This window comes from Trachymyrmex septentrionalis, unplaced genomic scaffold (genome assembly GCF_001594115.1).
Source record: "Trachymyrmex septentrionalis isolate Tsep2-gDNA-1 unplaced genomic scaffold, Tsep1.0 scaffold51, whole genome shotgun sequence".
NCBI lineage: Eukaryota > Metazoa > Arthropoda > Insecta > Hymenoptera > Formicidae > Trachymyrmex > Trachymyrmex septentrionalis.
Window position 1 is genome coordinate 1,102,718 of NW_017305683.1, and position 22,007 is coordinate 1,124,724.

The 22,007-nt window shown below is 37.0% G+C and overlaps 1 protein-coding gene across 1 annotated transcript in view; it reads left to right on the forward strand.

The window, feature by feature from the left end:
- LOC108751757 (voltage-dependent T-type calcium channel subunit alpha-1G) overlaps positions 1-21,866 on the forward strand; it is a 35,106-nt gene extending 13,240 nt beyond the window's left edge. Inside the window, exons 12-31 of the mRNA XM_018492151.1 lie at positions 354-505; positions 815-1,018; positions 4,306-4,426; positions 11,507-11,662; positions 12,269-12,406; positions 12,840-13,124; positions 13,396-13,544; positions 13,612-13,758; positions 14,014-14,182; positions 14,712-15,061; positions 15,321-15,513; positions 15,698-15,847; positions 16,144-16,524; positions 16,771-16,963; positions 17,068-17,329; positions 17,463-17,743; positions 17,972-18,264; positions 18,348-18,606; positions 19,114-19,367; positions 20,025-21,866. Coding sequence (XP_018347653.1) covers positions 354-505; positions 815-1,018; positions 4,306-4,426; positions 11,507-11,662; positions 12,269-12,406; positions 12,840-13,124; positions 13,396-13,544; positions 13,612-13,758; positions 14,014-14,182; positions 14,712-15,061; positions 15,321-15,513; positions 15,698-15,847; positions 16,144-16,524; positions 16,771-16,963; positions 17,068-17,329; positions 17,463-17,743; positions 17,972-18,264; positions 18,348-18,606; positions 19,114-19,367; positions 20,025-20,981 — 5,094 coding nt within the window. The 3' untranslated portion in view covers positions 20,982-21,866. The remainder of the gene's footprint in view (positions 1-353; positions 506-814; positions 1,019-4,305; positions 4,427-11,506; positions 11,663-12,268; positions 12,407-12,839; positions 13,125-13,395; positions 13,545-13,611; positions 13,759-14,013; positions 14,183-14,711; positions 15,062-15,320; positions 15,514-15,697; positions 15,848-16,143; positions 16,525-16,770; positions 16,964-17,067; positions 17,330-17,462; positions 17,744-17,971; positions 18,265-18,347; positions 18,607-19,113; positions 19,368-20,024) is intronic.
- Positions 21,867-22,007: the final 141 nt, after the last annotated feature.

Sequence of the window (22,007 nt, forward strand, 5' to 3'; positions counted from 1 at the left end):
GCGGAAAGAATAATTTTGCTGAAATATCTAAAAATTTAGCTAAATAGAAATTAATTTTTGTTAGTCTGACTATCAGAATAATTATATAAGACACTCAAACATGATATGCAATGCTGCATAAAATTTTCATATTTTAGTTTGAGTGTCCTACATTATTCGTACATAATTATTTATCGATAGTTCAGCAAAATTATTTTCTGAGCTGTATGTAGCAAAATTTTTAGATACTTTAGCAAAATCGTTCTTTCCGTATCCATTCTTACATAACGCAATTAAAATGAAGACAGTACTCTGTAAAGTGTAATTACTAATTATGATTATGTTATTAATTATGTTATATTATGTGTACTCAGCCAGAACAGTTAACAGTGGCCGTTGAGATAAGCAACATTGTATTCTCTGCAATCTTCGCGGTGGAAATGTTGCTTAAAATAATAGCGGAAGGTCCATTTGGTTATATCAGTAACGGCTTCAACGTTTTCGACGGCATCGTCGTCGTCCTGAGGTATAGCAACTTTCTTCGCAAATTTTGATATTATAATATAAAAAGATAATAGCCTTCGTGTGTGTAAACAATAATATTAAATAGCTCACGTATACAATATTGCTGTGTAAAATATGTAGGCACACACACGATTGTCAGCGCAATTCCTTCAACTTTATAGTCACATTCCGACTTTACGAGAAAGTCATAACAGACGGTAGTAGATCGTTTCATTCGTTATGGCTGTCTCGTAAAGCTGTTTGAGAACGGATCGTCTACAACAAGTTGACAAACGATAACACAATTGCACTCCTTGCAACGCATTTACAGCGTCGTCGAGCTCTGCCAATCAGTCGTAGAGGAGCGTGGCGGCAGTTCCGGTCTGAGTGTCCTGCGTACGTTCCGCCTCCTCAGGATCCTGAAGCTAGTGCGATTTCTACCCAATCTACGACGTCAGCTTTTCGTGATGCTGCGCACCATGGATAACGTTGCCGTATTCTTTTCTCTTTTAGTACTTTTCATCTTTATATTCAGGTAAGTCGCCGTCCTATCTTCGTCCGCGTCAGCGACACTGCCGCGGAATTACGGGCCTCGAGCCCACGTCGCCGGATCTTCTCTCCGTTTCCGCTTCTCTGTTTCTTTTCTCTTTTTTTTTTTTCTCTTGCGTGCGTCGTTCGCCCATTTCGCGAATCGGTACCATCGCCGATGAGTAATTCGATGAGTTCAACCGCGAGGAAACCGCCCGACTGAACCTACGTGTCGCGTTTACTCGGTTATGGGGCGCTGTCGCGTCTTCCTGTTCTAATTATCATCTCATCAGCCTAGTAACGTTTGCATGTCTGGCAAGGCGGATCGAAGTTACGAAACTGTCGATAGGTATTGTGAAACCAAAATTGAGCAAGAGCTTGGAAATATGAAGCGTCGATGACGATAACATTAGTCATTAATCCTGTAAACCATGTGGGAGGCTTACGGGAACATCAGGAAAAAGTTCAATGAGTTTTGTAAATTTGTAAATTTTATTATAACATATTCAGAACTGTCTCGGCAATAATGGCGATAAAAGTTGTGTTTAATAATTTTATTTTGTAACTTTATAAATACATATGAAAGTATAATAGCTATAATCAGTTTTTATCCCTAAAAAATTATTTTTAGATTAAAACGTCTTTCTTAAGAAGACTCGTCCCCGCTCTTTATATAGAAATTCTTTAGAATAAATCTTACCCTAAAAGAATGAACTGTTTATTTTGTCTTTAGAGAGCACTGAAGCCACCGTGCCAATCGGCGCATTAACTTTTCCTACATTTGTAAAAAAAAAAAAAAAGAAGAAACCAAGAAGCTAATCAAGATGATCCACTTCAGTGGAAACAAGCCTTAATTCTTAAAAGAATAAGAATCCTAGATAATTTTAACTGATATTTTTATTTAAAATACTACTTATATTTGAGAAAAACATGTAATAATTATAATCCTTCAAAAAAGAATTTTTTTAACTTCTATCTTTGTTTCTTCCCGCTCTTTTATTAATTACTCATTCAGCAGCATTTTAAATTTAATCATGTTTATTTGATAACAATGACGCTGATAATAATGTCGTCGACGCTTGATATTTCGAAAACAACTTCTTGTTCGCTTCTACGAGCTTTCGAGCTTCAGGAGCAAATCGCGTGCAGCTGCTCTTCGAACCGAGGCCTACATTAGGTGACTTTCTTCCGTTCATACCTTTCTCTTCTACTTTATTCGCTTTTACTTTATTTCTGCGCGGTGTATAAGCCGCCATCAATTATGCATATCACATATATATATATATAGAAGTTCTCAAACAGTTTTACCAGCAGTTGTCCCGTGTTCTCGCGTCTCCTAGCGTTTCTTTGAGCGGCATATTTTCTGACGTTGTTAATGGTAATGACGATGGTATTTGTTGGCACGATCTATTACAAGGAGGGACCCGGTCTGCTGCCGGCTCCTCCTTTATAGCTTGAGGCATCGAACGTACTTTCGACGTTTATCTAGAAAATATATCTATATATAAATATATATATACGTATATGGAATATATATTTACATGTGTGTGCATGTGATGCTTTTCTGCTGGACGTCTTAGCGACGAGTATGAAAGGCTATATGTATATATATATATATTTACTATCATCATATTTTTGATTTATATTCATATATACACTTGATTCTCTCCCGCTATCGTTCTCTCTTGCTACTCTGAGCGCCTATAATTAAGTGCGTGCGCCTCGGTGTGGCCCTCGATATTAGAACAGCTTGCGAATGTTCGACATATACCCCCGCTCTGCAGAATTACATATATATACATATATATATCTCGTCATGCTGCGTAGGACCTCCCACTATATACATCCGTGCGTTTACGACGCGTTTTACGACCGTTCGATAGCCGATTTGCCGTTCACCGCAGCCGCAGCCCTTGCTATTGCGATCTCGATACTGTAACTGATTGCCCGATATCTGCCGCAGACACGTAGACGCAAACATTGAAAATTTCGCTGTACTCGAATAACTCTAACAATTAATTAAATGTTTAAAATGTTTAAAAGTAAAAAAAAGGAGAGATTTTATTATTATTAAATGTATATCATCAATAACCTTATTAAAATACCTAAAAATTTGATTTTTTAATAGTCTTGGTGACAAGAGTAGCCTTAAGCATTTCTTAGATTAAAATAGAATTGTAAGTTAATATTTTGATGTGTAAAATGTAATTTACAAGCAGATTCTTTTCGAGGAATTGCGAAGAAGGAAAGAGCAGGGAAGAACATTTGGCAACATCGCGCATTTGACGCAAATGCAGTGATCTTTTTTGTTCAAAACTCTCTCTTAAACATAAAGTGAACCTTCAGAAGTGAATACAAAGTCGTACGAAACTATGCAAATGCTTGCGGGTACGCCTCTGCGCGCCGATCCGTAGACATTTTCTTCGACGGCCATCTCTAGGTGTTTGCATCCTTCTTTAGCCGCAAGCCGCGAATGAAGTTCCGACAGATCCGCTTTAGAGGAATTTTTCCTTCTTTGATCGGCCGGCGTACACTAAATAACGAAGTACTCTCGATGTACTTGCATCGTGATCGCAAGCAAGCTTCCGACTTACTCGGCCAAGGTTTCAGATTACGACGGACGACGAAAGTTCATGTCAAAATCGATTTAAGTTTTCTCAAGCGCTTCTAGAAACCGGTATTGTCATCCTACACATTTCCTTTTATGAGATACGTCGTGTTTACCGAACATTATACTTTACGACGTAAAGATCGTGAAAGAATGTCATTCGATCGATTCTGCATTTTCGCCGTATTACGAGACACATGATATATACAAAATGTCATAAAACTATCGGATGTTCATTCAGCCATAGATAAATTCAACATTGAATGTTATTTTTGGCGGAGCTTCTGTGTGTGAGAATTATTCGATTCTACATAATTAAATAAACTTAAATAGATATCTAATTTAATATTTCTTCTCTTTCTCTAGCAAGACAATTAAATAATTTAAAGTTAAATGTTTGTGACAATGTTTTCTCTCCTTTTGTAAGTCGAATTTATAGTTGAAAAAATATCCGATGGATTTAGAACTCTTTGTATATACATATTTTGAACTGATCGGTTACTTGGCCGAGTCATGCTTTATAAATCGCGATTCTATCTTAATCGAGCTTTACTCCCCTCTCTTTCCGTTTATTCTGTCTCTATCTCTTTATCATTTTTTTTTTGTCATTTTATCTCAGTCTACGTATATATATATACATATATATATGGATAAGGAAGTACATTGCACGTTTCGTTGTGTTGTAGTATTCTCGGGATGAACCTGTTTGGTTGCAAATTCTGTGAAACGATGAAAGGCAGCTCTGACGTCGAGTGTGATAGGAAAAACTTTGACTCGTTACTCTGGGCTATTGTGACGGTGTTTCAGGTACCTACCAAAAAAAAAAAAAAAAAAAGAGAAAGAAAAAAAAAAGGATACTTTTTCACGTATCTTCTCGAGGGCATTTTTGATTTCTCTATATAGTGTATATTACTTATATATATTTATTCGTGCATATATATTAACGTTATACTACACCGCATCTACATATATATATATATACGCTAAGTATACATACGTACTATCACGTTTTGGTTTTTCCGACAAGTTAAAGTCGTGCGATCTCTCGCAACGTGCGTCCGCCTGCACTTTATATGATTTCTGAGGCCTCAGGTAACGTATACTGGGAGATAAGCGCTTTCCAGCATGTCGTCGTCACTTCTTCGACAAGGGAGGGGAAAGGGGGGAGGGGGGAGGGGGGGGTAAGGCAGGAGGAGGCTACCGGTACCGACTAGAAGTAATAAAGACTTTAATAAAGTATGCTTATCGAAGTATTATACGAAGCTTTTTTTACAAGGGAGATCATTCTTCAATATCGTATTTTCTGCGACGGATACATTGGGGAAGAGGAGAGGCAAAGCCTGCCTAGAGCCGGTACTGGGGGGCTTAGAGTCGAGGCACGCGGATTATCCGGAGTGGATTGTCAAACGTTGCATACGATTGTGCCGGCAATAATCCCGGTGCTTCTTCATTTCACGTTTATCCGTCGCTTTACAAGCACAATATATACGCGTGCGTTAATACGCTGCCTCCTGCCGCGTCTTCTGCGAGCGCGTCGAGCTGGCTCCCTTCTGGCATGTCTTCGCATGCACCTGTTCTCTCTGTGTGTCGCAACGACGAGCGAAATTACCTGCAGCTTACAAATATTTCGAGATAATAACTATCAATCGCAGAAGACGAATTGTCAATTACAATTTTGAGCACGTAACAAAAAAAGATGAAACAAATTATATGATTTGTAGCAATGTCACGTAAGAGTGGATCTAATGGATGAATTGACACGCATGAATGTACTTTGAAAAACATAAGATTTTTGTAAGAGTGCAGGCATTTTCGCTCAGGCATCGAGAAAACTTTGCTTAGACGCTTCGCATACTCATTCGCTTATCCCCTATGTCGGTGATATTGACATTACTTTTATATTGATGTTATATTGATGTTATATTGATTATCAAAATAGATGATTTAGTTATAATGCTAATTGCGCCACTGAAATCTTTAACAATATAGGAAATCGAAGACCGGTGTGTAGAAATATTCGTCGATAGAGTCTCAAAGCGATTGAACGGTGGAAAACATCATGTCAATCCTTTCCATACGTTCTCATGGCAGTGGATAATAAACATCCATTATGCGCGTCCAAACGGGGAGCAACAACACAAATAATGCAAACGTTTAAATTGCGAGTGCAATGGGAACACTGTAGGTCTATTTTCTCTAACTGAACTGATGTACACTTTTGGAACATAGAGTGGTATTCATAGCGGTTCTTATTTTAAGATTGTCTTAAGTAATGCCTTAAGATGCTAATATAATTCTGTGATTGGCTTATGACATCTTAAGACTGTACTTAAGACTGTCTTAAATATAAATGAAATAGATGCGTTTGATTTTTGGCGAAGACGAAAAAAAAGTTTTAGTGCAGGAATAAAAAAAAACAGACCTAAAGAGATAATAAGTCGATATTTCTGGACGTGCTCACAATATTTGTGTTGTTTGGCAGCCATTCTAGGATCGCCCGGACAGGCCATATCCTGCCTAAACGATGCGGTAAATGGCCGTTCTAGGATTACATGGCGATCCCAGGGTTGGCTCTTTGTCCTGGCCTGGACTGCCAATATATCGACGAAAATGAGACTCTTGCCCCGATTCATATCGGTACAACGCGCGTGTTGCGCAAATTGCTTTGCATGCGATGTGCCTTCTTAGACATTGGGTCGGCATTGTCGTTGTTGCTGTTGCCGTTGTTTTTTTTGTACCGCGCGTATATATCACACCTAGTTGCACATCACGTCTTCTTACGAAGATCGACATTCATGTACCTCACTACAGAACTTCTACCAGTTACACTGCTAAAAAGAAGCGTCGCAACCAGCGGCGACCGATCTCTCGCACGTCGGTTCTTGTGACATCGCGGCGACATCGGCAAATAGCGCGAATCGTGTTCTTGGATTTTCTACGAAATTAGAAGCTAAATCACAGGCCGAGAGATCAACTTGGTCTCGGCGTTCATGCTTCTTCACACACTTCACCTACGATAATTATGCACTTTAAACGTAAAACGATGCCACGATATCACGGTACACATTTTTAACAGTGTAGCACAATATAAACTGTTCTCTGTCACACGCTTATATATTTCTCTCTGTGTCTTCCCTGTACTTCTCACTATACTTCACTATGTACTTCTCACTATACTTCACCTCACCACTTACGACATTACACTTCTCTTCGTACTATCCTACCTCTATCTTTCTCTCTTCTTCTTTTCTTACTCGTTTTTCTATCCGTAACTTTTCTGTCACTTTCTCTCTAAAACGCCCACGACGACTCGAGCGCAAAAAGAACTTCGTCCCGTGTTGTACAATGCGTGCGTGAAATATCGACTCGACCCGACAGGAGAATCGTCGCGTCAGAAAATCCTTCATAATTAAACACCCGAGGACCTGAGATGGGACCTCGTGTCCAACGTACACGACTAACACGAACAAAACGCGTTTCTACCTTCGATATAAACTAATATATAGGCTAAAAGGCTCAACACGTAGATTTCGGAGAAGCCCGAATAACTAAACAGCTTTTATATATATCTTATTATTATATTATCGCACGTATCTGCATCTATTTAAAAGTAAATACTCATTTAAAATTGTTATTATATATTTTCTTACTAAATATGTATATACTTTGAAAAAGAATGCTTTTTAGAAGTTGGATCAGATTTGATCCAGTTTTTTGGTAGTCTAAGTTATCAGGTTATTATGGTTGTCCGAAGGACTACCAACTAGTATTTTCTAGTTGTAGTGGAAAGAGAGAGAGACAATTTCTTTTTATTTAATTTTAGAAATACGAGCCAGCTAAATATATATATATATAGATCGCGCACAAGGCACGTAACGTCGTATTAACATCAGTGCAGTCTCGGTAGATTTGTGCGTATCTTTTGTAAATACTCGCTGAGACAGATTTTTCCGTAATACATATTACACCGTATTTGCGTATTAGAGGATTATATATTTACGCTTGTGGCAATTATCCCTTTTTTCCCTCTCTCGCAAAACGTTCGCCGTGACATTCTGCAACGGCAGGTGCCTTATTTTCTCCACTATTCTCTTCTCTTCGCGATCGCGTTACCGAAGCTCTCTTTCCGCCCCGTTTATTTTCACGCCAGTTTACATCCGTAAAGTGTGTGCGGATTTCTGTCGACGTTGATTTAAAGCTCTCGTCATGTTTGCCCACGTTCGGCGCCCCCGACTTTCCTTCAATGTCAACGAAACGAAATTTGCAAGAAAAATCAGCCAACGTAACACAACTGACAAGCTTGACAGATAATACTTTTGCGGACGCGTCCGAATAAATGTTTGTTATGACTTCCGCGGACCGGACGTCACGTCGTGTTAGAGTCAATTATTGTTCCAATGTGCGTCCTAAAATTAGCATTATTGATTGCCCGCGTGAAACATTAAACAATTAATACGCTTGTATGACGCATTACGTCGAGAGATTATATGATATACGCGAACTCATATGAAATGTTTGATTTACATTTACATTTCACGTCTCTTTGAGTAATTTCAGGGAGAATTAAATGTACTTTAATAAGAAGAAATTTTATAGTTGTTCTTTGAGTAAAGAGTAACTATTTTTTTTTTTTTTAATTTTGGTTCTTATTCCTTGTTCCGTCCCGTCGAATAAACCGTTACAACCGCACACAGTCGATACGATCCGCCCACAATCCATAAATGTATACCTACTTTACACGCATTCGCCTATATTGTTGCAAATATACAAAATACATATATTTATATATATATACTAACACGCCGAACTTGCAGAATGTGACTGTACGAGCTTCGAGTGACAGTCGTTTTCGCTGTTTTGTCAAACACATTTGCTTAATTCCTTACCGATACACAGTGCCTCCGTTCTCCAAAAACCGAATCTGTTAAAATTAATTTTATAAATCAATTTAGAAACAACTTGCAAAAAAGAAGTTTAAGAATTATTTAAATTCTTCATATTACAAATTATTAAATACTAAATTTTGTAATTTGAGAGAAAATACATTTTTACGATAATTTTAGTTATTCGAATATTAATTCGATATATGTATAATTATTTTGATTCAGTGTTACTTAAAAATTTTTATGCTATGATTTAACACAAGATATAAAAGCATTAAAGACGGATATTTATATCTGTAATATATACAAGTATTTATTGGCACGATGAATCGAAAAAAATCTCCTATCGCACACACATACACATATACACAATATATAAGAGTTAAAAATAGACGTTTCTCTCTGTTGAAATATTTTTAAAATATGAGCTTTAAACCTAGATTGTTACTTAAGCACAAAAATAACGAACTACAGATTGAAACGAACAAAAATGATTTCGTAACAATCGTTTTTATTGTGCAGTCTGACATTTCACAGAGCCAATTAAAAATCAAGCTATTATACAATCATTAAATAAGAAGAAAGAGTAATACGCTTTTAAACTAATTTTCTAATTTTTTTATCTGAATGTCTATTTCATATGTGTAGATCAGCAACTTTGTCATAGTCACCTGCCAATTGATGCAAAAATGCTAATGATCGACACTAGCGATATTAATGTTCGTACAATATTCGTAATCAAATGTCACTAACGTAGTAGTAATTATTACGATAAATATACCAGATAAAGTTAACCAATCATATGTACTTCCTGCATTAATTAATTACGTAAATAACAAGGTCGCTCATATATATATATATATATATATATATATATATATATATATATATACATATATATATGGAGTAAAACAGTGAGAACGGAGACGCTGAACGGCAATCGTACCGTCCCAATCCCATCAACCACTTGGTCCCACCTCACCCCACTGTTTATCTCTATCGCGGGGATACTTTAGGCCAGCGGATTGTCTCGGTTGCAGCATCCTAGGGATGTACCTGTTCGGGGGTAAGTTTTGCATGTGGGCGGACCGGAGTCGGCCCTGCACCTGTGCCGAGGTGGTCTCGCGGCACCCATTGTGTCGCTGTGATCGCAAACATTTCAACGACATCGTCTGGGCACTAGTCACTGTTTTTCAGGTACCACTGTTCCTCCCTCTCTTAACACTATATGATAACGAATTTTTTACATGTTTAAAGCGACATACACGTATATATGCGTAGCCAATTTTTCGTGTACACGGTTTTTATTTTCCTACCTATATTCGTGTCCACATTCTCTGTCTGTACAGATCGCCGGATCGTATATATATATATGTATATATACATATATTTTTCTTCGTGTTGAGCAAACGGACCCAGACATCCCACTGTCCCCTAAGCCCGCCCACGCTTTGTCCATTCTTCTCTCTTTGTTATCCGTGCCGAGTGACAGAGCCTTAATGGTTGCTTTGTATTTACATGCGTGCAATCGGTATATACGTATACATGTCGACGTTCACGTTCCACCATATCGTTTACTCGCGCAGATCAAACTGCGCGAGGACGACTCTACCCACGAGTGTGTGTTGTGATCTCGATTCAGCACACGCCTCATCCATGTAAAGCAACTAATGTGCTGCAGAAGTTGCTCGAGTTTCTGCCTTTCTATCACGTGTTTCCGTTTACATCTGTATTCTACGATGCAGTCTGATGGCGCATATCGATAACTTTCTAAATTTGTCACTGCACAATTAATGATTATTATGTATCAGAGGTATATATGCTTTTATTCGCGATAATAGATATTTGTTCTATAATTCAAAAAGAATAAATGTCCATAAATGTTAATAAATTAAATAATAAATATATGTTGACAGTTGCTTTCTGTATTTGTATCGTTAAATCTCATTCTTGTCAATGTACGCGTGGAAACTGTTTAAATTCGAATAGATTAGATTGAATACTATTAACAATTACTACAATATATTTTTTGCGCATGTAAATAACAATCCTACTAACACTCGATACTGATCGTTTATTCGGTACATTGAATTAATTTCTTTTGAATGTTGATTTAAAAAAATTTTTTAACAGCGTGTAACGTTAACAGGCTAGAAGGAGAAGTAGAAGAGACTGAAAAGTTGATAAAGTTAGATAGACGAATACGTGGATAGAACACGAAAGCTCTCGCAAAGAGAAATTCGTGATAGAAAACATGACGCATGCATTTTTACGAAGTATTGCGACACTGATTGGCAAAACGTTTCGTGCGTCTCTATCGAATATTTGGACTCAACGTCGACTTGTTTTGAATGTCGATCTCTCTCGCGATTGCATGTATCTAAATAATTTTGATTAAAAAAAAATAATTTTAAAAAATATTCTATAAAAATAAGTTGTTTGCTTCCAGAATTTGTTAATGCAAATTAGTTAAAGTTACTTTATTACTTTTTTTTTAATCTACTCCATTTTCATTCTTTACTTTTCATAATAAACATAAATAACTATATTTAACGTAATGTATAATTCAATACTTGAAATACGTAATTAAAATGGTTAACACCAATGTAATATGCTAACGAGTCAATAGATATAATAGAATCTTTAAATAGAGAGATATATACATTTATTGCATAATAGTATCATTGTCATAATTACTAATTTTATTGTAACTTCGTTATATTTGTCCAATAATTTCAATTATTTGATCGTATTCATTATAATTTGCAAACACACACACACACACACACACACACACACACACACACACGATTTGAATCTTAACAAAAAAAAGATATATAAAATTTTTTTTTATCTGCGCGCGAACATATTTTACACTACGTAAATTTTTGCCACGCTTCGAAAGAAAGAACGTTTTGCCGATCACGTGCCTGAATAAATAAGTGTAGATATCTATTCCATTTATATGCAGCGGGAGTCTTTTCCCATTCTTCTTTTTATGTAGATTCTCACACAGGAAGATTGGAATGTCGTCCTCTTCAACGGTATGCAGAAGACGTCTCATTGGGCTGCGCTTTATTTCGTAGCATTGATGACTTTTGGCAACTACGTCCTCTTTAATCTTCTAGTCGCCATTCTTGTTGAAGGTTTCTCATCGGAGGTAGGAATTAGAAAATAATACGTTGTTTTTCTTATTCAATATAATATTTAATATGTAATGCGGAAGATACAAAAATGTAAAATAAATATGTAATATTTATAAAAATCTCCCAATCTATACTAAAAATTTAATCTAATGATTGTTTTATATTGCAGACAAATCTGTCTTAATCTGAGAATAGTTGTTTGTTTTTATATCCCAGCGGCGAAAATATGAATTGTAAAATATTGTTTTATATGGATATATTGTTTAACATATTTTCTTTCTTTTTTTAACACTCAATTCTATAAACCTTTAAATATACAATTTCATCAAAAATATGCTTATTTCATTTAATATTTATTTATGATTTTCATTTACTTTTTTTAGAAAATTGTGAGTAAATCTATACCCATAATATTTAATTTAAAATATTGATAAATCGGAAAGAGTAATCAATGATATATTATTAATAATAGTGATTTTAATTGGAGTATAAAAATACCCCAAGCGATGGTTTACGTAAAAAATCATAATTATTCCCTAATTAAATATATTTATGTTTATGAAAATTTATAATTATATATACGTGTATATGAAGGGTATATAACTGATGATATTTTGTAGAGAAACGAGAGGAGAGAACGAGAGCAAAGAGAATTGGCAAAAAGACTCGCCGCAAAAGAAGCTGGAATAGGCAGCGAGGACGGATCATCAAGAATATCGGGATCGCATTCGATCTCTGACAGCGATACGTATACTCAGGTAGTTACTCGCAGTCGCTCCAAACAAATAAATCTAGAATTCTACGCTCGTTTATTCCTCATTTTCTATCATGTGGAAAAGATTGATTGTGAACGTCGTCTCTATTTTAAAATATTCTTTCAGAATCTTTTACAGAAAAGGATCAGCATAATCAACATTTTAAGATTCGCAAGATATCTAAAATATTCTAGGCATGAATTAAATATGCTAAAAAATGTAATTTCCGAGTTATCTATAAAATTCGCAAGATATCTAAAATATTCTAGGCATGAATTAAATATATTAAAAAATGTAATTTCCGAGTTATCTATATATTATATACTCATTGTATTGATTGCTAGAGAAGTACGAATAGAATTATAACAAACGAGTTATTTACCTTATTGATTTATCTGAATGAATCGACATCAAATTTCCCTCGTGCAACTTGTAGGATCAAAAGAATTCGTGGCAAAGTGCAGAAGAGCTCAGGAAGTACAAGGACAACAGGGAGAAGCAGAACAGCGTATGGAAGCAACGGATCGATGAACCTAAGTGTAACATTCAGAAAGAGAGCAAGATGATGGGTGTGGCGGGTCAGCCGCCGATAATTACTCATACAGCAGCCACTCCTCAAGACTCCCCGAACACCACATTAGATGTCGGCTACAGAGACCTCAATTGTCGAGCAGTTTATCCGACTGCTGCCCTTTCAATCGAGTCCATCGATCGATCTGGTGTATGTTGTTTCATTTCAATAAAAAAACTCGTCGTCGTTAAACGACGCAGACGGAAGTTTTTGCTGTGTTATTGATATATTGTACATAATACATTCGTATCTGTACTTAAAAACCCGTTCGTTTTTTATGTCGAATTAGATCAATTAATATCGCGAAATTCCCATACAATTTTAAGTTCAAAAGATTTCCTACTGTATTTGATTAGAATTCCGGATTAAAGAAGGTACATTACGAGAAAATATGATAATGACGAGTGCTTTGTATTCGCAGAGTCAGTGCAGTATACCCTCGGGATTGCTAAAGCTACCTGATGTATCCAACAAAATACCGACAAATAACTTAATAGCTGGTCAATTCCCGAGACGCATAAGCCTCGTTACGGCCGTTGTTAATCCCTCGACGAGGGACTCGAGTTCTAGGTATCTACGTTTTGTCTGTTACATTAAATGCCTTTCTTTTTTCTGATACCACTTCTTTCCATTTCAGTCCGCCGAGGGTACAAAGAGGATACTCCTGGCGCTTGTCGCGGCCATCTTTGGGGAGGAAACGATGGTCGCAAAGCGATGATGAGCACACCGGCCATACTACTGTACTAAACAATGGGCGTAGTACTCTCGTTGGATCCAATCTAACGTAAAAATATTATTTATCCCAAATAACTCTCAAAAGACATGAATAATTAATTAATTAATTAATTAATTAATTAATTAGTTATCAACGTCCAAAGTTCACTGAACAAATTTGCAGCAAAAACGAATATTGCATTATATCATGCAATATTTGTTTTTGTTGATTATTTTATGTACATTAAATTAATCTGGAAATAATAAAATAAATACCGCAATATAATAATCGTAATAATAACAATTAGTATTTGATTTCTTGCAGATTTAATGGCGGTTATTTACACGGTTCGATAAGAAACGATACTCAACGCGATGCGCCCAATAATCGAACTACCGTCCTGACAAGCAATAATCGTAGTTTGAGTCCTAATAATTCACTCGAAAGCCATGCTCCATGGTCAATTCGTCGTTACACAGTTACGCCTAACCAGGTAAATTGTGCGATACAATATCTTTATTGATATTTCTTAGATCATACAGTGTTATTTTATTATTGTGTTGATTTTATATCACGTATTGCCTTTTGAAGATATTTACCGATATCATTAAAAAATACTATTTAAAATATTATATCAATAAAGCAACACATATACACAGAAACGACGATTTTGCTGAAGCAATCTAAAAATTTATACAGATACAGATTTGAAAATAATTTTATTAGACTATGAGAATTATATAGGACACTCATATTGGTTGCTACAATATAAAAACTTTTTGTAGGGTTGCTCATCATGCTTGAGACTCCTATATAATTATTTTGATGGTTTAATAAAGTTATTTTCAGCTCTAAATCTAACGAACTTTTAAATATTTCAACAAAATTGCTTCATAAAATTCTTTATTTATATTTATATGAGCATTACATTTTACACATACATTAAGATCTTTGTTGTAAACTATAGAAAAAAAAGAGTTTTCCATGAATCTTTATAGAAATTACTGGAACGTGATTTACAGATGCGATGGATTGGCGAGCTTTCACGGAGAAATTCACTGCGCGGATACGAAAATGTTCAGACATCCACGAGGAAAACGCTACCATTGGACGAGATGCTCGCACCGTCCTCAACCCCACGCACGATCAATAATCTCTCGATGGAGACTGGTCCGCTGCCGAGAATCAAACGACTCCATGAACAAGAAGAAGAACGTCCGAGAACGGGTGGCGAGCAGACTCCACCGTCGAATGGTCACGGTAGCGCAAGCAGTATCGAAAGAATAAAAAAGATATTCATGTTTTTCGAACCTAAGGGCTGCCTGCAGGAGCGTGACAATTATTCCCTATATTTATTCCCACCAAATAACAGGTAACATTATAAATAGGAGTGATGTTGCTTGATTAGCGTTTGAAATTTTACTACAAACTGGAAAGAATAGAGATATAATAATAAAGATTAATAAAAATATAAAGATGTAAAATAAATTAACCGCTGGAAAAATAATGTAGATTTTATTTTATAACACATTATTATAAATTGACTGCAAATATAAAATTGAAGTAAATAATTAGCATTTTTTATATAATTAGAGAGTAATGTAGAATTCATAGCTTTCTCGATATTGCAGATTTCGTATTTTATGTCAATGGTTTGTGGATCAAAAATGGTTCGACAACGTGGTATTGCTATTTATTGGATTAAATTGCATTACTCTGGCGATGGAACGACCGAATATACCGCCGGACAGTCGTGAGAGAATTTTTCTATTGACCGCGAATTACATTTTTACTGCTGTTTTCGCCATCGAGATGTTCATTAAGGTATACGTACCAATATGTTTCAAAAATTTTGTCTATAACATTTACATAATAATTTCGAACCAAAAACTGATAACTTAAGTAAAACTTTTATTGTTTCATGATAACTAAGAAAGAATAAATGAAAGAAATTATTTATAATTTACATAAAATTGCGCATAATTTACATTTCAATGTTATTCTTTAGGTCGTCGCAACGAGTATGTTGTACGGTCCAGACGCTTATTTTACATCAGGTTGGAATATTATGGACGGATCTCTCGTTATCATTTCTATAATTGATTTATCGATGTCATTGCTCTCGTCTAGTAGCCCCAGAATATTTGGCATTTTAAGGGTAAGATTGTCATTCTTGTTAATAAGTATATAATAATTTTTTAATCCTCTCTAGAACAGCAATTCTGATTAAACGAATAGTATTGAAATATTTATTCGGGTAAATACTATCCTGATGAAAATTAATGTTTAATGTTGTTTGATAATATAAATGTAATCTTGAGACTAAATTATAACAAACACGTATAGTAAATCGATTAAATTTTATTAAATTTTGATTAATACTGATATATATTTTTCTCTAATATATATTTTTATCTAATATTTTTCTCGATTATCTTTGTGAAAAAAACATAGGTATTTAGACTACTGAGATCACTGAGACCTCTGCGTGTCATCAACCGTGCACCTGGCTTAAAGCTGGTCGTCCAGACATTGCTGTCTTCATTACGACCTATCGGCAACATTGTTCTCATTTGTTGCACGTTTTTCGTGATCTTTGGTATTCTCGGGGTGCAGCTGTTTAAGGGTGCGTTCTATTATTGCGAAGGCCCCGATATCAAGAATGTACGCAATAAAACGGACTGTCTAGCCGATAAGCGAAACCTGTGGCTCAACAGAAAGTACAATTTCGACGATCTTGGTAAAGCTCTTATGTCATTGTTTGTTTTATCGTCGCGAGATGGATGGGTAAACATCATGTATACTGGTCTAGACGCTGTCGGGGTCGATCAGCAGGTAAGAAAATTATGAAATTGAATGAGTTTAATATTTTTCGATAATACTTTTCTGTTAATTGATCGCAAAGATATTTTTCCACAATATGTTATAATTTAGATAAGCAGTTTTAACTTGCAGTATGAGATAGCCTTCGAAGTATGATCGAAGTAGTGTTGCTTTATTTATATAATTTATTTTTATGTTTATAATAAATATAATTGAATTCCCAAGTACCTCACATAATTTCCAACTAAATGATTGCAGCCTATCGAAAATTACTCTGAGTGGCGATTATTGTATTTCATCGCGTTCATATTGCTGGTGGGTTTCTTCGTGCTGAACATGTTCGTCGGAGTGGTGGTCGAGAATTTTCACAGATGCCGTGAAGAACAGGAGAAGGAGGAACGTGTGCGAAGGGCGGCTAAGCGCGCGTTGCAAATGGAGAAAAAGAGACGAAGTGAGTGGCCGCCCGGTCAACTAGGTTAATGCCACTTCTACATCACGCCAAGCGGATTACGAGTTAAGAGACATCGATGTGTATGCAATAATGATAATTTTCAGAAATGCACGAGCCGCCGTATTACACCCATTATTCTAAGGCACGGCTGTTCGTCCACAACGTTGTAACATCCAAGTATTTCGACCTGGCGATCGCCGCCGTTATCGGTCTCAATGTCGTTACGATGGCGATGGAGTTTTATATGATGCCGAAAGCACTCACTTACGCACTGAAGATCTTTAATTATTTCTTCACCGCAGTTTTCATTCTCGAGTCCATAATGAAACTTGTCGCCCTCGGCATACAGCTTTATCTGAAAGACAAGTAAACAGCCTAATATCCTTTCAGTATTTTTATTAACACGTTTATCAAGAATCACGACGCCGTTAGTTGTAAAATAAATAGACCAATAATATAGTCCGTAAGAAAGACAGTCTTAATGGCGTTCTTCTTGAAGGTGGAACCAATTGGACGTGGGAATAGTAATACTATCAGTGGTCGGCATCGTGTTAGAGGAGGTCGAATCTAAAATTATCCCCATTAATCCCACGATAATTCGCGTAATGCGAGTGTTGCGAATAGCCCGGGTGTTGAAGCTCTTGAAAATGGCAAAGGGCATACGTGCCCTCTTGGACACGGTGATGCAGGCGTTACCACAAGTCGGAAATCTGGGGCTGTTATTTTTTTTACTTTTCTTTATATTTGCCGCGCTAGGGGTGGAACTTTTCGGTCGACTAGGTAATTGACATTACGATACATGAATCTAATTAGTTCTTAGGTGAACCATGAAAATTGGAAATAGTAGCTGGAATTTTGTAATTGCCTGCGTCCGATTTGGGCGCTCACACGCGCTGTACGCTTTATTCTATCATTTATTACATGCAGAAGGAAGAAGAATGAAGCTTACAGCGCGTAATCGCCCGAATCGAACGCAGCCATTTGTACAATGTTAATTTTTCACCGCAGAATGCAATGATGATATGCCTTGCCAAGGTCTTGGCGAGCACGCGCACTTTAGTAACTTTGGCATGGCCTTTTTGACGCTTTTCCGGGTCGCCACTGGTGACAATTGGAATGGAATCATGAAGGACACGCTAAGGGACGATTGCGATGATGCGGCGGACTGTGTTAAAAATTGTTGCGTGAGCAGTATCATAGCACCAATATTTTTTGTGATTTTTGTTTTGATGGCACAATTTGTACTGGTGAACGTCGTCGTCGCTGTGCTAATGAAACATTTGGAAGAAAGTCACAAACAGGTGACGTTTTCAGATAATTTTATATAATACATTCTTTTTACTTTATTTCGACTACAAAGGTACGTGTGATAATTTCATTTCAGATGGAAGACGAGCTGGATATGGAAACACAATTGGAGAGAGAGTTAGCTGCGGAACAGGAAGAACTTCTTGACGAGGAAGATGAGGACGACATAGTGATGAATGGCAGAATAAATGGCGACGAAGATGACGATGAAGATTATAAAGAACACGAGTCAATGGTGGTAAACGAAAAAATACATGTAAGACCAGGATTGGCTAAAGTTCGGTCTTTACCTGCGAATTTTATTTACAATCCACCGAGGGAGAGAAACATCGATGGTGAGAGTATTACCTTAATACTCTTAATAAGTAAATTGGAAGAATTGCACAATAATGAAATCATAAGTTGACAAAAATTTCCCAATAATTACCCTAAAATGAATCGCTATATAATACAACAGTTTTGTCGGAAACTTTGTAAAATTTCCAAGTAATATTTGTTAAAAATTCGATAAACCCAATTTAATATAGAAATATTTTTTATAATCATTTCAAAAAATGTTTAATTCTTTTCTTAAAATTTTGCCACGCTGAATATGCAATATTTTATGTTGCAATATTTCTACATCTATTTTATAATATCCCATACAATTGTAAATTTGTCATACAGTTTTATAAATCTTTTTCTATCGAAATAAGAGAGCTATTAAGTATTTATAGAGAAGAGAGAGAGAGAGAGAGAGAGAGAGAGAGAGAGAGAAATTGGTTATTATATAATATTACGATATTATATCTTTCATCCATATGTCTCATTATATAAGAATAATTATCTTATATATTTTCTAGATGCCTCGATTTCCATATCCTTGGACGAAAAACGTCGCGGTTCGAGTTCGAGACCGTCCAAGTTTAAGTCAAGACGCCGGCAAACATTCCACTCGAGCCATCATCAACGAAGGTCATTGCTGCCAATGCACTTTGAGGTCGCCGAAGTTTTTGAGAAACCCGTGAGTAATTTGAGCGTACCTCGAATTATTCCACATCGCAGTTACGCCATAACTAGTCAAGATGTCAGTCGAGTACAACGTCAGAAGTTGCCGGTAAGGAATCATATTTCGATGTCAGATTTTGAGTAAGAAGTAGCACACATCAATTAATTATGAATTATTTTATAAATGAAGAATCAAAATATATTGTTTACTCATTTAATTTAACGAATACATTTTTTTATTTGCCTTTGTTATCTGCCTATAACAGGAAAATAATGTAACACGAGAATGGTTCAAATATGACTTGTTTGTATAAATACAAATCAATGTTGGTAAATGAATTTACACTGGACGACACGTGGGGGTGTGTGCTCACGTTCTACATAAATGCAGCAGTTGTTTTTGTCATTATAACCCTTTTATATCAACACCATTACGATGTGATATAGATTTATATATAATAGTACCACAGTACATATGTACATAATATTAAGATTAAATCCATATTATTGATGCTAATAACACCAACACAGTAGGAATTATATAGGCACCGCATAATCCATACTAATATTTTTTAGAGTGCAATGTTGATTCGCGCATTCATATAAAAGATGTCTCATTCATATTTAAATCACTTTTGTAAAAAAAAAATTCTCATTTCCTCTTAATTTCTCTTAGCAAAAAATTGTTTTTAATACATTTACAAAAATTATCATCCAGAATTAGTGAAATATCGATATAATTATATAGTCAACATCAATCTTACAGGTGACCACTAGTGAAATGCGTGAAAATAAATCTCTGTTAACCGTAAGCAAGCCGCCGACCAGCCCCTTATTGGTCACATCCCCCGGCTCGAGCAGCACCCTAAGCGTCCCGCCAAAATTGAGCAGCGATCGTTACCTCATGCCAACCGCCGAGATCTACCCGTCCAAGGCGACGATGAGCCGGGCATCGAGCGACACGCAATCACCGACGCCATCGGATACGACGAGCGCGAGCGCCGGTACTAGCAGTACGCGAACGCCCAGCATCGCGAATGGCTATGTCGGTGGCAAAGCTCGGTTGGAGGAACCAAAGAAGAAGATGATAGAAGAGAGAAGACGCCCGACGACAACGACGGTGCCGACGCCACCCCAAGAAGACCTTGACGTGCAGTCTGTTATCAACGAGAGGAGGCCGTCCAAATTGAAAACGCATGACGCTGGCGCGTCCACCACCACCAGCATCGCCAGCGATCAGTACAGCGCGATGATCCGCGGCGAGGGTTACAGCCACATTTATGTCACCACCGAGGAAAGATCCGACGAAATCCCTTCGCCGTGCGGCAACGCGAGTGAGAGTACCGGTAGCCTGAGCGTCGCCGGCAGTCTCAGCGCCGTCGCCAGCATCAGCGTCGCCGTGAGTGCTGGCGCGGCTGGTAGCATCAGCAACGGTAGTTGCAATGGTAGCGGCAGTGGCAACGACGATGGAGTGCACATCGGCGAGGGCGGCGCGATCGGATCTGACGTGAGAATATACGTGGACGACACAGACTCGGCGAGCAGCAGCAACGGACAACGGCGCGGTGGCAGATTGCGCGACGACGAGATCCAGGACGTCTCGACCACCATCTCCTCTACTACGACGATGAGAAATGGTAGAGGCAGTGGCGACACGGACGAAAGCAAGGAGATACCCGAGAGACCGTCCTCCACCGGTGGATCGTTGGATCCGCCCTCTTAATCCAGGGCGAATGTACGAGCCGATGTAGTCTCTAGTTGTACGAGATATATTTCCAGGGGATGAAACATAGTTATACACACATGTTATACACATGGTATACACTGCACGGCGGAAAAACATTATGGTGGAAGATCGCGGGAGGGATTTAAGAAAGGGCTCTAAGAAAGACTGTAGTGCATGACAATATAGTCGTTATATTATAGTCTCTTCGCCGCCGTGAACTTGCCAAAACGAACAAGTCGAGCATTTAGAGGGAGGTTGAACTTTTCGGGAGAAAGAACGAAAGAGAGAGAGAGAGAGAGAGAGAGAGAGAGAGAGAGAGAAAGAGTACGAAAAGAATATTCTGCGCATCGTGTAAACGAGATACGATCGCGCGAACGGCATGATATAATTAGGAAAATCTACTGTGTAGCGCAAAACAGCTACACAAAACGCGCGACGTGCGCGTATCACATAACTTGAAAACCTATGACAATCTCTTATTGCCAACGGAACTAATTTCGTTGTTCCGTTTCCGAAACGTCAATGGAAGTCGATTCGTAGGAATTGGTAGGAAGAAGAACGACGTAGACCGCGTCGATAAAAATTAGAAAGAGAGAAAAAGAGAATTTTAGTAGTTTATAACTAGATCTTATGTCGAGTACGCGACAAAACTGCAATTAATTGGACCACACTGTCTCGCCTTTCCTTATTCTCTAACTCTTGAAAATTACGAGGGGGTCCGCCGATTGGAAGTCAAAGATGTCTACAATCGATCGATGTAGATTGCGTTTCTGTAATTGGATCGATTATAACGGGAATGATAATTGATCGGCAAAATTGGACTGATGTAATTTGTTTGCGATTATATATACATGTGCCTGATCTTTTAACTATAGAATAGTCTACTAGAATAATCAGATTTATATAAATTCAATTTTATCTATTATAGTTTAAAAAGGATATGACAATTGTTATTAATCTTGTATGAGAGCACAAAAATAATATAGAAAGTATAGAGACTTTGATTTTCACAATTAATTTTTT